Source organism: Diceros bicornis, chromosome 30, assembly GCF_020826845.1.
Source record: "Diceros bicornis minor isolate mBicDic1 chromosome 30, mDicBic1.mat.cur, whole genome shotgun sequence".
Taxonomy (NCBI): domain Eukaryota; kingdom Metazoa; phylum Chordata; class Mammalia; order Perissodactyla; family Rhinocerotidae; genus Diceros; species Diceros bicornis.
Window position 1 is genome coordinate 1,565,212 of NC_080769.1, and position 16,491 is coordinate 1,581,702.

Consider the following 16,491-nt stretch of genomic DNA (forward strand, 5'->3'; position numbering starts at 1 on the left):
TAAAGGTGGAGGCAGTTCCTAAGGCTCCAGAGAGGGGCTCCACTGGGCCTCCCACAGCACACCTGGGCCACCTGGATCCAGCGCTCCACCACACTAGCCCTGTCCTGGGCCATCATGCTCGGGTCCCCGAGGCAGGTGGTGGTGACGAGGTTGGCAATCCTTCTGAAGTGGTCGACGTTGGCCCGGAGGGTGGGTGCCAGGTGCTCATTGCCGGGCTTGTTCCTCTTGCCCCAGGTGGAGCCCAGACACTGAGAGGGTACCACCTTCTGGAAGAGCTCCTGGGGAACAGGGCGAGTGTCACCCAGCAGTGCCACACCCCAGCTCTGTGTCCACAGCCCCCAAAGTCCCACACAGGGGTCACAGTTTAGAGCTGGAGCTCAGGAAGCTCAGGATGTGGCCTGAGCCTTGTTAGAGTCCCTGGCTTTTCTTCTCTGTCCACTGCAGGCACCCAGCAGAGGATGACCCAGGACCCAATACTGGCAGGGAAGGGAGAGGGGCATTTGCATCCAGCCTGTCCTGGCTAACTCCAAGCTCCAGATGGTGGTTCAGCTCGGCTCAACCCAAGGCGGCTACTTCCAACAACCTGATCCCCCCTCTGGTCCCACTCCCCATTCTGATGCACATTCCCCTGTGGCAGCTACAACCACGGGCCTTGTCTGTCTCCCTCATAGTGAAGTACACATCACGTGTCTAATAAATCCTGAGGCTGTTGAGCCTCCTGAGCAGACGGTTGGGCCACCAGGGACCTGGCTGCACACAGTGAGTTCCCCTCCACCACTGATGGGCCAGGCCCTGCTCACCTTTCCATCTCTTCTACCTCATGGAGCCAGCACAGCCACTCTGTGCAGCAGGTCCTGTTAGTGTCCACCTCTACGCTCTGCAGGTGGACAGCAAATTTTTGGGGGTTCAGAAAGTTGCCCAGGTAGTATGGTTGGTAAAGGGTGGAGCCAGGATTCGGGCCCAGATCATGGGAGTTTGGATCAGGTCTGGGGAAACGATGGCAGAAGGAAGGCCTGCTCCACTCCGCCCTGAGAGCCCACCTGCTCACCGCATCCATCATGGTCAACTGCTCCACCACCAGCTTAGGAGGGAAGGCCTTGAGGTTAAGCTTCTTTCACGCTTCTTAGCCACAGGTGGAGATGGACTTCCCACTAGAAATGATGGTCCAAGTGAGTCCAGCTCAGCAGCTCCCACTCCTGCTGCAGCCGATGTCGGCCCTTGCTCCAGCTCCAACACTGCTGGTGGAGGGGACGCTGGCGCCAGCGCTAGAGGGGGTGTTGTCAACGGAGCTGGAGCCAGCTCTACCTCCACCACTGCCCACTCCTCTGTTTCTGCCACCGGCTGGAGCTTTGCAGCTGGCACTGCAGCGGGATAAAGAGAAAGATTCACTCACTTAGCTAACTTTCCATGTGTCCTTCTAAACACAGGAAAGATCCCACTTCCTTTCCAGGAATAGCCAGCCTGCAGTCCCCCTTACCCTCTGGCTCTGCCTCAGTGGCCTCCAGAAGCTCACACCAGGCAAAAGGAAAGAGGGTCACAGCACCTCAGCTCTGAACCAGGCAATGTTACCTGCACGTACATCCCCTTTAGCTTGAAAAATAGACAGCCCCTGACTGGTCCCACCCTAGTTCTGGTCCAACCCCATCATCTCAAGGTCCTGAGTGTGGAGGCCCTCTGCTCCTGCTCTCATCTCAGAGCAGCACTGGATGGTGTGGGTGGCCTCATGCACCTGCTCCCTGTCTAGTGAGTTGGTAGAGTTGAAACCATTGGGCAGCTACTCGACAACATCCTGAGTGGAGTTCTACAAAGACTGCCTGGGAGCTGGGCCAGAGGGAATCAGGGGCTGCCTGCACACTGCCACTGTGGCCAATGCCCAAGAGAAAGTCTGCTCCTCAGTTCAGGCACAGAGGGCATCCTGGCAAAGAACTCTGGTCAGGAAGGGAAGGAGATGAAACCTCTAGGGCTCAATAACATACGAGTTGAGGAGCTCACCTTCTCATGCTGTCAGCCATCACCTGGGGTATGAACGTGACAGACCCACCAGGTTTCCGACACCTAACAACCAGCTCCTGCACAGGAATGGCCTGCCCCACATACCCTACCTTCCCCACTCCACACAGACACACAAACACACACAAACACACGATGAGGGGCCTGGATTTTGGGGTTGATCAGGTGGGATCACCGTTGTGTCCTGGCCTGCACTAACCTTTCCTGGACTGCCCCATGTTACCCTTCACTGCCTCCTGTCAGACACTCAGAGGCGTCAGGGATGAGGGCTGAGCCAACGTAGGCAATAATCAAAAAGATTCTCTTTCTGGGATCTTTTGAACCCAGATGCTGCAAAAGTTGGGATACAACAACAAAACATTTTTGCCTCTTGACTGTCTCCCATCAAGTGAGCTGGATGGGGGACTGTGGGTGCCTGGTTACCAGAGTTCAAAGATCTGTTGAGGCCTAGGACCAAGGAGATGAGGTCATTTTTCAAGATTCCATTACCTGGGCCCCTTACCTCAGTCAGATTTCTCCAGAGCTGCACCCTGAGCCTGGGCTGCTCACCCTCTTTTCTCATGTCACTTCCTGAACTGTACACAAGGAGCCTACACAGCCCTAGCCACAGCTCCCTAGAAACCTAACTCAGGTCCTAGCTTTGAGGAGACAGAGATGAATGCAGACTTCCTTTAACTTACCAGTTCTTCATCCTGGGATAGTCCCTGTGCCTCTCAGGTCCTCCCCAGTCTCCAAACCTACACCAGGGGGATCAGGCTAGAATCTACTTCCTAGGGATGTCACCCAGTGTATATGACATAATATCTATTACCCCTGTGGGCTGGCGTCACATGTACCTAAGGCACAAACTTAGACATGGAAAAATAACAAGAAGGGGTGACAGGTAGCACAGAACACCACTCAAAACAGGCCTGGGTTCTAGCAATGTGATATTGGAACAGTCACTTCCAACTTGGCCTCGTTTTCAGGTCAGCATCATTAGGGGGTTGAAACTAATGGAAATTTAGATACTGCCACCCTGTGGCATTAAACCATTCAATTGTTTCCTGTTTTATGGAGAATGAGACCCAAGTGCCTCATCTTGGCCTATGAGGTGGGCAGCCTCCACAGTGGTATCCAGTAAGCCCCACCCATGTTATACACATCGCCGTGGAACCACTAAGTGGTTAGTAACTGGCTTCTGAACATAATAACAGCCAAAGTGATGGAATGTCTTGTCTAAATTTTAACTACACAAGTCTCTCACTTCCTCTTACTTCCTCTTTCATGTTCCATCTCTCTCTCTCTCACACTCTGTCGAATCCCTGTAACTGAGGAATCAAATACCAGTGTTTTGGGGCTGCCCAATGTGGAAGCCTATAGAGGAGAGAAGTACGGGAGTGCCCAGGCCAACAGACAGAAAGAAACTTAGACTCTCAGTCCAAACTGAACCCTGAAGGCTGAGAGTGACCTTTGGGGCTAGTCCTCCCCCAGTTGAGCCTCAGTTGAGGTCACAGCACCAACCTGTTCAACTCACTGAGGCAGAGGCACCAAGCTGAAACATGCCTGATTGCTGATCCACACAAATTGTGAGATAGTCAACATTTGTAGTTTTGAAATGCAAGGTTAAGGGCAATGAAGTCAGAGAGGGAAAGGTAACTGACACAGCCCACCAGGCCCTGGCCCTACCTTCCACCCCAGCTCCTGTTCTCTCCTCCCAGCCTCCCTCCAGCTGCACTGGTCACATTTCTAACCTCCTCTGGCCAAACTCACTTCTGCCTGTGAGACTCAGGACCAGTGGTGCCATCTCTCTGACACACTGCTCCCAGACTCGTGCAGGGTTGGCTCCCTCTTATCATTCTGGTCCCAGCAAACGTCACCCCAGTGAGGCCTTTCAGACCCTCCTACCCAGTGACGCCAAGCCCCCCTCACAGCCCCTGATATGTTTCTCTACAGCACTTGTTCTTTTCTTGCTCCTGTCTTTGCTTTTGTCTATTTCCCCTCTAGACTGTGAGCTCCTGGCAGGCAGTGACCACTTGGTCATTTTCATCCTGTATTTTGGCCCACCAGGACACCTGGCACAGGCTGAGTGCTCAGTGCACAGCTGCTGAATGAGTACATGGGAAGATCTTGCACCCCTCTCCCTGCTTCTGACCAACTGTGATTGTGGAGATGAACACTAGAAATAGGAGGTACAAGTTGTTTCTGAGGCAGAGGGACAGCCAGAAAGACCTCTGCTTGACTCTTCTCTGCTCCAGGAGGTCAAGAAAAGTTCAGTGGACACCGTGTAAATTCCAGGTTTACAGGAGAAGGAAAGGACTTGATGTATATGTATATTATGTAATGGTTACCAAAATAAGTTTAGTTAACATCAATCACGAAGCAAACATAAAAGATTTTTTCCTGGTGATGAGAAGTTTTAGGATCTACTTTCTTAGCAACTTTCAAATGTACCACATAGCAATGTTAACTTGCATAGTGCTGTATATCAAGTATATCTCAATTAAAATAAAAATCTAACTTGCCACCACTGACACAAGAGGCTGCCCGCCCCCTGGTGGCCAGCACTAGCACTGCAGCCCTCACCAAAACTCCACCAAACAGAAAGGAACCATTCTTCAGATGTCCTCAAGGCAGAGGCTCTCCAGGGTCCCAGAGGTAAAGGAGCAGGACCTGTCGGCTTCGAGAGACTGGGGTGAATCTCGGGAGCCTACATTTCCCCCCATCTTGCTGTCCCCCACCAGGTGTCTTCTTCATTCCTGAGGCATCCAACCTCAACCAGGACAATGACTCTCTCGTGCCTCCTGATGAAGACCCCGAGGATCCAACAAGAACTGGTCTTCTCCCTCATCTCTAGACTTGGGGTCCAGTGCTCTGGCATCTTCTTCCTTATCCCCAGTTCTCATCCACCCATGCCCCCATGTCTCCTCAGTTCTAAATGATTTCAAGTGGGTGGAAAGCATCTTCTCAGCGTTTCAGAGCACAGTAGGTCATCAACAGAGAACCTAGTCCAACAGGCACATTGCGAGTGCATGGAACACTTGGAGTCATCTGCTGGATGCACTCCATTTTATACAGGAGGACCCTCACTGAGGTATTCTCTCCTGTTCTCAATGCCTACACAAGGGGAGGATGGACTCATCACAGTTCTGGGAGCCCACAGAGGTGGACTGCAGGACCCAAGTCCTGTGTTCCCCAGGCTGGGCCAGGGATGGGTCTGGAACAGGCAGAAAACTAGGAACATTAGGGACTCCTTTGCCCATCTCTAGGCCCCTGGGCTTGTATCTAGGAGAACGAATGCCATGGTCCCCTGGGAGAGCTGCCTCCCATCTCTCTCCCTCCTGCCTCTTGTCACTTCCTCCGGGTCAGCTCTTTCTTGACTGCACCTCCATGGCCCCCACATGAGAAGTCAGTGTGAGTGGGGGTGCCTGTGCACATGTGATGATGAGGAGAGGAAAATGACCCCATATGGAGAGGGGTGGGCAGCAATCCTCTAAGATCTTAATGCCTCTCATTGCCAAAGGAACATGAGGGAAGGGGCGGAACCTTGGCCAAGGAAGCTGGAGCTCTGTCTAGTCTTTGGGACCCGGACTACCTCCCATGGTCTGGGCCAGTACTTGCCTCTTTCTGGGCCAGTTTCCCAACTGCACAGTGAGGGGTAAGATGTGCAACAGCACAAGCGTGTGCTCAGCCAGGACAAGTCATCAGGCCCCATAGATACATTAAGTATGTTTTAAGTGTACTGAAGACATTAATATTGCTGTGCAATCATCACCACAATCCATCTTTAGAAGACTTTCCATCCTACAAAACTGAAACTCTATACACATTCATGAATAACCCCCCCTTCCTCCCCCTCCCAGCCCCTGGCAAACACCATTCTACTTTCTGTGTCTCTGAATCTAGCGATTTCAACAACCTCATAGAAGGGAAATCACACAAGGTTGTATTTTTGTGACTGGCTTATTTCATTTAGAATAATATCCTGAAGGTTCATCCATGGTGTGCCATATCTTAGAATTCCCTTCCTTTGTTAAGGATGAATAATATGCCATTTTATGTATATACCACATTTTGCATATCCATACATCCCTGGACAGATACCCTAGCCGGGGCCAAAACCAAGCCCAAAATAAAATGGGGCCCCAACCGGACTTTTATCAATGGTCCCCTGGAGACTACTTTCTTAAGCCACGTTCCATATATTTACTAAGGATCTAGTCTTGGGCCATGAGCTGTTTTTCAGAAACTCCGTTTTTCCTCCTTGAGCAAGTTTCAACTGGTTTGAACCAGTGAGACCACAAGACGGCTGGCAAGACTCAAACCGTCACTGCTGTTTGAGTCAAGTGACTGGAGGATGACGTAGGGGACAAAGAACTACGATGCCAATCATGTTAAGGACACTGCCTTTTGAACGTGGGATGTATGACAGAACATGAACATCTTCTTGTGCAAAATGCGTAGGACCACTCCCAACCTCCCGTACCCACTCCTTTGCCCCTAAAAGCCCTTTCAACTGCCCGTTGGGGAGAAGGATTTAACCTTTGGCTCCTGTCTCCCTGCTGGCCAACCTCGTAATAAAGCTTTTTCCCTTCTACAAGAGCGAGTATCTCATGGTCGGCCTAAGGGGTGCATTGGGCAGTGAGCCCTTCCTCAGTTACGATACTTGGGTGGCCTCTATGTTTTAGCTATTATGAATAGTGATGCTATGAATATGGGTGTTGAAATATGTTTTGAAGAATATGCTTTCAACTCTTTGGGGGCATATATACCCAGAATTGGAATTGCTGGGTCCTATATAATTATATTTTTAATTTTTTTTTAGGAATTGTTATACTAATTTCTACACAACTATATATTTTATCTTCCCAAGACAGTGCACAAGGGTTCCAACATCTACACATCTTGACCAACACTGGTTCTATTCTTTTTCTTCTTCTTCTTCTTTTTTTTTTTTATAGATGCCATCTTTTTTTTTTTTTTTGATAGATGATGTGAGGTGGTCTCTCACTGTGTTTCTGATTTGCATTTCCCTAATGATTACTGATGATGAGCATATTTTCATATGTTTATTGGTTATTTGCAGATCTTCTTTGAGGAAATGTCTACTCATGTACTTTGTTCAAATTTGATTTGGGTTGTTTGATTTTTGTTGTTGAGTTTAGGAGTTCTCTATCTATTCTGGATATTAAGCCCTTGTCAGACACATGGTTTGCAAAAATAGTCGCCCATCTTGTGAGTTGTGCTTTTACTGTTGATAATGTCTTTTGAGATACAAAACTTTTTAATATCCATGAAGTCCAGCATGTGTATTTTCTTATTTTATTGGCTGCTCCTTGGGGGTCATATCCATGAAATCATTACCAAATCCTATCTTGTAAAGTTTTGTCTTATGTTTTCTTCTAAGAGTATTATAGTTTTAGCTCTTACATTTAGGTCTTTGATCTATTGGGAATTAAGCTTTGTATATGGTGATAGGTAAGGGTTCAAGTTGATTCTTTTGCATGTAGATATCCACATTTTCCAGCACAACTTGTTGAAAGGGCTTTTCCCCTTTGAATAATCTTGGCACCCTTGTCAAACATCATTTGATCACATGGGTGAGGGTTAATTTCTGGGCTCTCAATTCTGTTTCCATTGGTCAATATGTCTGTCTTTATGCTATGACAATGCAGTTTTGATACTGTAGATTTGTAGTAAGTTTTCAATCAGGAAGAATCAGTCCTCCAACTTAGTACCTTCTTTCAAGATTATTTTTGGTATCTGGGCTTACTTGAGATTCCATAAGAATTTTAGGATGGGTTTTTTTCTATTTCAGCACAAAACGTCCTTGGGATTTTGGTAAGGACTGCACTGGATTGGTTGATCTCTTTGGATAATGTTGACATCGTCACAATAAGGAGTCTTCCAATCCATGGTGATGGGATGTGTTTCATTTCTAGTAGTGCCAGGTGGTTGTTCAGGTTGAGGGGGTGGCACTCCTAGAGGTAGTTGTGCAGAAACCCACAATTCCTCCTCACTGTGACTTCACCGTTTCCTTAGAACTCATCGACCATCAAAAGAAGAGAAAATGCATGTAAAATGCATGTGGGAAATTTGCAAGGACTGGGTGTGCCAGTCGGTGCACACCCAGGATCCGAACCAGGGCCGCCAGTAGCGGAGCGTGCTCACTTAACCGCTAAGCCACTGGGCAGGCCCTAGTGTCTTGTTTTAAACACATGACTTCTGCTGGTCCCTGATTTCCCCAGTTACACCTCAGCTGTCCTTTCACCGACCATTGTTGGTCACACACCCACTGCACCTGCCTCCAGTCCTTCCCCTTCAACACCGTAATCTCACACACAGCTCCTCCCGACACGATCATGACATCTCCCACCACACATCTCCTATACCTTCCACACAGCCATCAAGATGCTTCACAAACACCATCACCATTTATGCCCAATGGGCTGAGAGGGCTGCCCATACACTGGGAATCAGGAGTCACAGGGTCTGTCACTTGGCCTCCAATCACCTACTGTATCCCAGCTGAAGGGCTTACCCTGCGGAGATCTCACTTGTAGCCAACTCCATCGAACAACAACATCTTTGCCCCAGGCTTCCTTCAAAATGCTCCCCCCACTTTCTGCCCCAACTGCTCCTTGAGGGGTCATTTTGTGGTAGCATTTGAGGCCACCTTGGTGATTTTGTGCTCAGGCCCAGACAGCTCTTGGCCCACAAACACTTTAACCATACGCCCTGCAATCATATAGCACAGGTAGCCAGTGAATGGGTGCAAATTACTGGTTTTACCTCAAGACACCTAAGGAATATTTTACACCAGGAGCATCCACTTTTGGGTTTTACTGTGGGCTGATATCACAAGGCTCTCATCCAGTGAGCTTCTCTCTTCCCCAACCCCGTGAACAGCTTTCTCCAGGCTATATTGTGCAATGCATTATTTTCTCTCTCAGCTTACTTCTCTCAGGTCGCAGGTCCCTTGAGTTTCCTGCCCTGACTGGCTACCACCAACCCATAGAAACAATGTCAGTCCTATAGCACTGGGTGTTCAGTTCTACTAGGATTGACTGACTGGACTGGGCACAGGTGTGGTGGCCCTACCCACACAAAATCAGGAAACTGAGGCAACTAAGAGGTATCAACAACCTTAACACACCATGGACAACAACTCCATAAGAACATATCCTAGCCCTTGAACAACAGTCTCATGAGTCTCTCGCCTAAATGGTTTTAGAAAATGGCCTGGCCCTAGACAGTCTATACCGGCCAAGGAAGGAGGGGTTGGTGCCTTTCCTAGAACCACTTGCTGAGTGTACATCAACAGAGAAGTTCAAACCTACCTCCACCAAATGGCTCAAGAGGTTAAAATATTGCATAACATTACCCAAATCTTTGAAAAGATACCAAAGGCCTCCGAGATCACTGACCTATTTTCATGACTGATCTCTCCAAGTTGGGGACAATGGAAATGGACTGGATTTTAGACTGTTTTTTGTATAATCATAGGATTTGTTACTATAGCCCTCATTGGATGTTTACTCTCTTGGCTACAACCTGCTCTAGCCCTAATAACTCCATTAATTACACTTATTAAATGTACTAACCAACTTAAAATTAACCAATACCCTGATTAACTTAAAAAATTCAAAATTTTTATGTGGAAAATCTGCTTAACGTAGAATACACCGTTTTAAGCATGTCAAAGTATACATTTCTGTGGCTTTTAGCACAATGATTATGTCGTGTGGCTATCACCACTATCTAATTCCAGAACATTTTCAACACCTCCAAACAAACCCATACTCATTCACACTCTATTTTCTGTTAACCCAAGCCCATGGAAACAACTCATCTGTTTTCTCCCTCTATGGATTTGCCTATTCTGGACATTTCGTTCAAATGGCATCATGTTATCTGTTGCCTTTGTGGATGGCTTCAGTGAGCACACATGTTTCAAGGTTCACCCATGGCCTAGTATGTAGCAGTACTTAATTCCTTTTTATGGCTTATAATATCCTATATTATGAATAGGCCACATTTGGTTTATGCAGTGATAACTGGATAGAAATTTGGGTTTGTTCCACTTTTGGACCATTGTGAACAATGTTGCTTTGAATGTCTATGGGCAAGTTTGTTCTTTTGGACATATCTACCACGGGCCTCTCCAGGTCAATGGTAATTCTAGGTTTAAGATTTTAGAAAATGCCAAGTTGTTTTCTGCAGTGGCTGCATCATTTTACTTTCCCACCAGTAATGTATGTGGGTTTCCCTTTCTCCACATCTTTACTAACACTTGTTCTTTTCCATTATGTTGAATATAGCCTTCATTTTGAGCATGAAATAGTATTACACTGTGCTTTGAATTTGCATTTTCCTAATAATTAATGATACTGAGCAACTATCTTGTGCTTATTGGCCGTCTATATATTTCCTGGAGACATGTCTATTCCAGTTGCTTACCCCGTTTCATTGACTTGTCTTTTATAATTGAGTTCTAAGGGATCTTTGTATATTCTCAAAATAAGAGCCTTCTCACTTATATGAGTTGCAAATAGTAGGAGATTTCAAAGACCCACTTTTAACAATGGATAGAATATCCAGACAGAAAACAGGAAATAGCAGACATGAAAACATTAAATACTAAATGGAGATATCAGACACACACAGAACATTTTACTGGACAGCAACAAAATGCACACTCTTCTCATGGGCACACAGACTATTTTCCAGAACGGATCACGTGTTAGGTCACAAAACAAGTCTTAACAAGATTAAGAAGACTGAAATAATACCAAGTAACTTTTCTAAACACAATGGCATGAAACCAGAAGTCAATAACAGAAGTAAAACGGGAACATTCATAACACGTGGAAGTTCAACAAAAACTCTTAAACTTAAAAGTATGTCGGGGGCTGACACGTGCTGTAGCAGTTAAGTGCGTGTGCTTCGCTGCTGGTGGCCCGGGTTAGGATCCTGGGCATGCACCGATGCATGCTTGTCAGGCCATGCTTTAGTGGCATCCCACATAAAGTGGAAGAAGATGGGCATGGATGTTAGCTCAGGGTTGATCTTCCTCACACACAAAAAAAGGTAGATCAAAGAAGAAATCAAAAGGGAAATTAGAAAATAGCTCAAAACATACAAAAAGAAACAACAGGGGCCAGCCTGGTGGCACAAGCAGTTAAGTGTGTGTGCTCCACTGCGGCAGCCCGTGGTTCACTGGCTCAGATCCTGGGTGTGCACTGACGCACCGCTTGGCAAGCTATGCTGTGGCGTTCCATATAAAGTGGAGGAAGATGGGCACGGATGTTAGCCCAGGGCCAGTCTTCCTCAGCAAAAAATAAAATAAAATAAAATAAAAGAGGATTGGCAGATGTGAGCACAGGGCCAATCTTCCTCACCAAAAAAAAAAAAAAGAAAGAAACAATAAACACACCAAAACTTACAGGATGCAGCAAAAGTAGTACTAAGAAGAAAGTTTATAGTGATAAACTTGTACATTATAAGAGAAGAAAGATGTCAAAGAAACAACCTGACTTACAACACACAACATTAACAAAAGAAAAAATGAAACCCAAAGTTAGCAGAAGGATGGAAGTCACCAAGAGGAGAGTGGAAAAAAAATGAAAGACAGTATGGAAGATCAATAAAAGAAAAGTTGAGTTTTGGAAAAAATAAAATTGAGAAACCCTTAGATAAAATATCTAGGAAAACAAAGAGGATGACTCAAACTAAATCAGAAATGAAAAAGGAGACATTACAACTGATGCTTCAGAAAGAAAAAGATCAGAAGAGACTATTCTGAACTAGTGTACACTCATAAATTGGGTAACCTAGACAAAATAAATTCCTAGAAACAACGTACGAAAGCTGAATAATGAAGAAATAGAAATCTTGAACAGATCAGTAACAAATAAGCAGACTGAATCAGTAATCAAATACCTCTCAATGAGAAGGGACTTCTCCACTCTGCCTGACCTTAGCCAGCCTGCCCCAGCCCCAGGCTGACTCCTGTGGACCTAGCTGGCTCCCTGTAAGTTTCTGCAAATCCAGGCCCCTGGCTCACCCTGGAGCATGCCAGCTCTGGTGGCCTCAAGCAGCATCCTTGACACCAGGCTCCCACCAGGCTCCTGGGAACCCAGGCCCCCATCTCAGCCTAGGAGCTGCCATCTTCAACAGCCCAAGGTGGCTCCTGTGATGTCCTTGGCACCAGGCTCCTGGTGGGCTCTGGTGAATCCAGACCCTGGCTCACCCAAGTTCCTGCCACTACAGGCAGCCACAGGCAGCACCCACAGCCACAGGCAGCTTCTGTACCAGCGCACCGAGTGGGGTCCCACACCCCCAAGACCCCAAGTCACTCCAGCACTTGCTAGATCCAGCAACCGCAGGTAGATTCCATGGCACCAGCCTCCCCAGTGGCTGCTGGGAACTCAGGCCCATGGCTCACCACACCACCTACCAGTTCCAGCAGCTGTAGACAGCTCTCATGGAACCAGGCTCCTGGCAGGCTCCCACAAAACCAGGCCCCCCGCTCACCCAGGTGCTTGCTGACTCAGGCGGCCCCAGGCAGCTCCCATGACACCAGGCACTGGCTGGTTCACATGAACCCAGGCTTCCACCTTGAGCCAGCGCCTGCTGGCTTCTGCAGCCTCAGGCAGCTCCTGTGGCCCCAGGCACCCAGCATGCTCCCAGGAATCCAGACTTCTGGCCTACCCCAGCACAAGCTGTCTCTCATGGCGCCAGGCTCCTGGCAGGCTCCCGTGAACCAAGGCTCTCAGCTCATCCCAGCACTGGCCAACTCCCATGGCCCTGGATGACTCCTGTGGCTGCAGGCTCTCAGTGAGGACCTGCCAAACCAGGCTCCAGTGGGGCTACTCATGAACTCAGGGTCCCAGATGTGCCCAGGGCCAGACACAATACTGTGGACCCAAGCTTTCCACTCACCCCAGTACCAGGCTGCCCAAGGACTCCAGCAGCAAGCCTGTCCCTGGACACTACTAGATGGCCTACCCAGGACCCCTAGATGGGCTGACTGTGAAGGCTTTGGTTTGCTAAAGCCAGTCTGTAAAGAGTGGAAGAGGTGCCTACTTCCTCAAATTTGCAGACACCAATGGAAGGCCACAAGGATCATGAATAATCAAAAACCCATGACACCACCAAAGAAAAAGAATAAAACTCCAATGACTGACCAAGAAATGGAGATATAGGAACTATGTGACAAAGACTTCAGAACAACCTTCTTTGAGAAATTCGTAAAATTCTAAGGAAACATAGATAGACTACTAAATGAAATAAGGAAACAGTGCATGAACAAGTGAGAAGTTTATTATAGAAACAGAAATCATTAAGGGAAAACAAACAGAAATCCTAGAGTTGAAGAACACAATGACTGAAATGAAGAAGTCAACAGAGAGCTTCGAAATCAGATTCAACCATGTACAAGAAATAATTAGTGAACTAGGAGATGTGTCATTTGTAATCATCCAGTCAAAGAAGCAAAAAGAAAAATGGGAATGGATAGGAACGGGGAAAGGCAGTGTGAATTATGGGATACCAGGAAAAGAAATAGATAACCATTATTAAAGTACCAGAGGAGAAGACAGGGAGAAAGGAAAAAAGTGTTTACTTAAACAAAATATCAGCTGACACCTTCCCAAATCTGGAGAGAGATTTACACATCCAAGGTCCTGAAGCCAATCTGTCAACCTAAAATTTCAAACTAAAACTTTCTTCTCCAAGACACATTATAACAAAACTATCTGAACTCAAAAAAAGATCATACAACATGATCAAATTCAACATGATGCAAATCAATGAATGTGATAAACCACATTAATAGAATGAATGATAAAAATCACAAAATAATCTCAATCGATGCAGAAAAAGCAGTTTGACATAATTCAACAGCCCTTCATGATAAAAACTATCAATAAAGTGTTACAGAAAGAACATACCTGAACAAAAGAAAAGGTTTACATAACAAAACCCACAGCTAACATCATATTGAATAGTGAAAGGTTGAAAGCTTTCTTGCTAAGACAAAGAACAAGACAAGGGTGCCCAGTCACAACACCACTCTTCAACATACTGCTGCAAGTCTCACCCAGAGACATTTGGCAATGAAAAGAAATAAGATACTTCTAAATTGGAAATGAAGAGTCAAAGTGGTCTCTGTTTGCAGACGGTATGATTTTATATAGAGAAATACCTAAGGATTCCCCCCCAAACTGTTAGGACTAATAAACGAATTCAGTCAAGCTGCAGGAGACAAAATCAACATATAGAAATCTGTTGCCTTTCTGTACACTAACAATGAACTACCTAAAAAAGATATAAAGAAAAAATTCCTATTTACAATAGCATCAAAAACAGTAAAATACTCATAAATAAATTTAACCAAGAAGGTGAAAGATCTAGACACTGACAAGTATAAGACATTGATGAAAGAAACCAAAGACACAAAGAAATGAAAAGATATCTTATGTTCGTGGATCAGAAGAATTAATATTGTTAAAATGTCCATGCTACCCAATGCCATCTCAAGATTCAATGCAATTCCTATTAAAATTCCCATGACATTTTTCACAGAAATAGGACAAGCAATCCTAACATTCATATGGATCCACAAAAGACCTCCAATAACCAAAGCAACCCTGAGAAAGAAAAAGCTGAAGGCATCACATTCCTGATTTCAAATTTTATTACAAATCTATAGTAATAAAAACGGTAATGATACAGGTATAAAAAGAGACATATAGACCAATAAAACAGAATCAAAGGCCCAGAAATAAAACCACACACATACATTTTGCTAACACTTGACTAGTCAGCTAAGAAGACTCCATGGGGAACAGATAGTTTGTACAATAAATGGTGTTGGGAAAACTGGATAACCACATGCAGAAAACTGAAATTGGACCCCTATTTTACACCACTCTATAAATAATCCCAAATTGAACTAAAGACTTAAATGGAAGACACCAAATATAAAACAACTAGAAGAAAATATAGAGAAAACAGCCCCAAGAAACTCGTTTTGACAATGATTTTTTTGGATATAACATCAAAAGTGCAAACAACAAATGTAAAACTTAACAAGTGAGATGACATCAATCTAAAAATCTTCTGGACAGCAAATAAAATAATTGGCAAACTAAAGGGGTTAATATCCACAGTATATAAGAAACTCTTACAACTCAACAGCAAAGAAACCAACAAAACAATATGAAAATGGTCAAAGGACCTGAACACTTTTCCAAAGAAGACATAAAAATGGTTAACAGGTACATGAGAAGATGCTCGTAATCACTCATCATCAGGGAAATAAAATCAAAACTACAATGAGATATCACCTCACATCTGCTAGAATGGTTATTTTCAAAGAGACAACACACAACAAGTGTTGACGAGGCTGTGTAGAAAAGAGAACACTGTGCACTGTTGGTATGAATGTAAATTGCTACAGTCACTATGGAAAAAATATGGAATTTTCTCAAAAAAATACAAAGAGAAATACTATATAAATGAGCAATTCCCCTTCTGGTTGTATATCCAAAGGAAATGAAGTCACTATTCTGAAGAGATTTCTGCACCCCTATGTTCATTGCAGCATTAATCACAAACTGAGAACGTGGACACAATCCATGTGTCCATCAATGGATAAATAGATAAAGAAAATGTCAGACATATGTATATATGCAAGAAATATATAATGGAATATTATTTAGCCATGCAAGAGAATGAAATCCTGCATTGTGTAACAACACAGATGGAACTTGAGGCATTGCGCTAAGTGATATAAGTCAGACAGACAAAGACAAATACTATATATTCTCACTCACGTGAAATCTAAAAAAGCCCAACTGAAAGGAATAGAGGTTAGAATGGTGTTTGCCAGGACCTTGGGCGTGGGGGAAAGGGGGAAATGTAAGTCAAAGTGCACAAATTTCTATCTGTAAAATCAATAAGTTTTGGGGATCTAATGTACAGCATGGTGACCATAATTAACAATAATATATTATAGACTTGAAAGTTGTTAAGAGAGTAGATCTTAAAAGTGATCACTAGAAAAAACAAGTTAATTATGTGAGGGAATGGAGGTGCTAACTCACTGTATTGTGGTAATCCCTTCACAAATCATCATCTTGAACACCTAAAACTTACATGTGTTATATGTCACTAATATTTCAAGAAATCTAAAAAAAAAAATCTCTCAACAAATTAAAACCCAGGACCATATGACTGCACTGGTGAATTCTACCAAACATATAAAGAAGCTTTAAAAACAAGCCTTCTTACACTCTGTCAAATATTGAAAAGGAAAGAACACTTCCAAACTCATTTTACGACGCCAGCATTACCCTGATACCAACACTAGACAAGGACACTAAAAGAAAATAAAATTACAGACCATTACCCCGATGAACATAGATGCAAAAATCCTCAACAAAATACTAACCATCTAAATTCAACAACATATTAAAAGAATTATACACTACCACC

The 16,491-nt window shown here is 44.9% G+C and overlaps 1 protein-coding gene and 1 pseudogene across 3 annotated transcripts in view; both read right to left on the minus strand.

Annotated features, from left to right (window-relative positions):
* The window catches only part of LOC131394251 (ral-GDS-related protein-like), a 104,457-nt gene extending 100,546 nt beyond the window's left edge, over positions 1-3,911 (minus strand). For all 3 annotated transcript variants that reach the window (XM_058525469.1, XM_058525467.1, XM_058525466.1), the window contains exons 1-3: positions 3,514-3,911; positions 1,049-1,361; positions 63-278 (exon numbers count right to left, since the gene is read on the minus strand). In XM_058525469.1, the coding sequence (XP_058381452.1) occupies positions 63-278; positions 1,049-1,060 (228 nt within the window). In that variant the 5' untranslated portion in view covers positions 1,061-1,361; positions 3,514-3,911. The remainder of the gene's footprint in view (positions 1-62; positions 279-1,048; positions 1,362-3,513) is intronic.
* Positions 1-16,491, minus strand: part of LOC131394242 (peroxynitrite isomerase THAP4-like) — an 80,384-nt pseudogene that overhangs the window by 5,440 nt on the left and 58,453 nt on the right.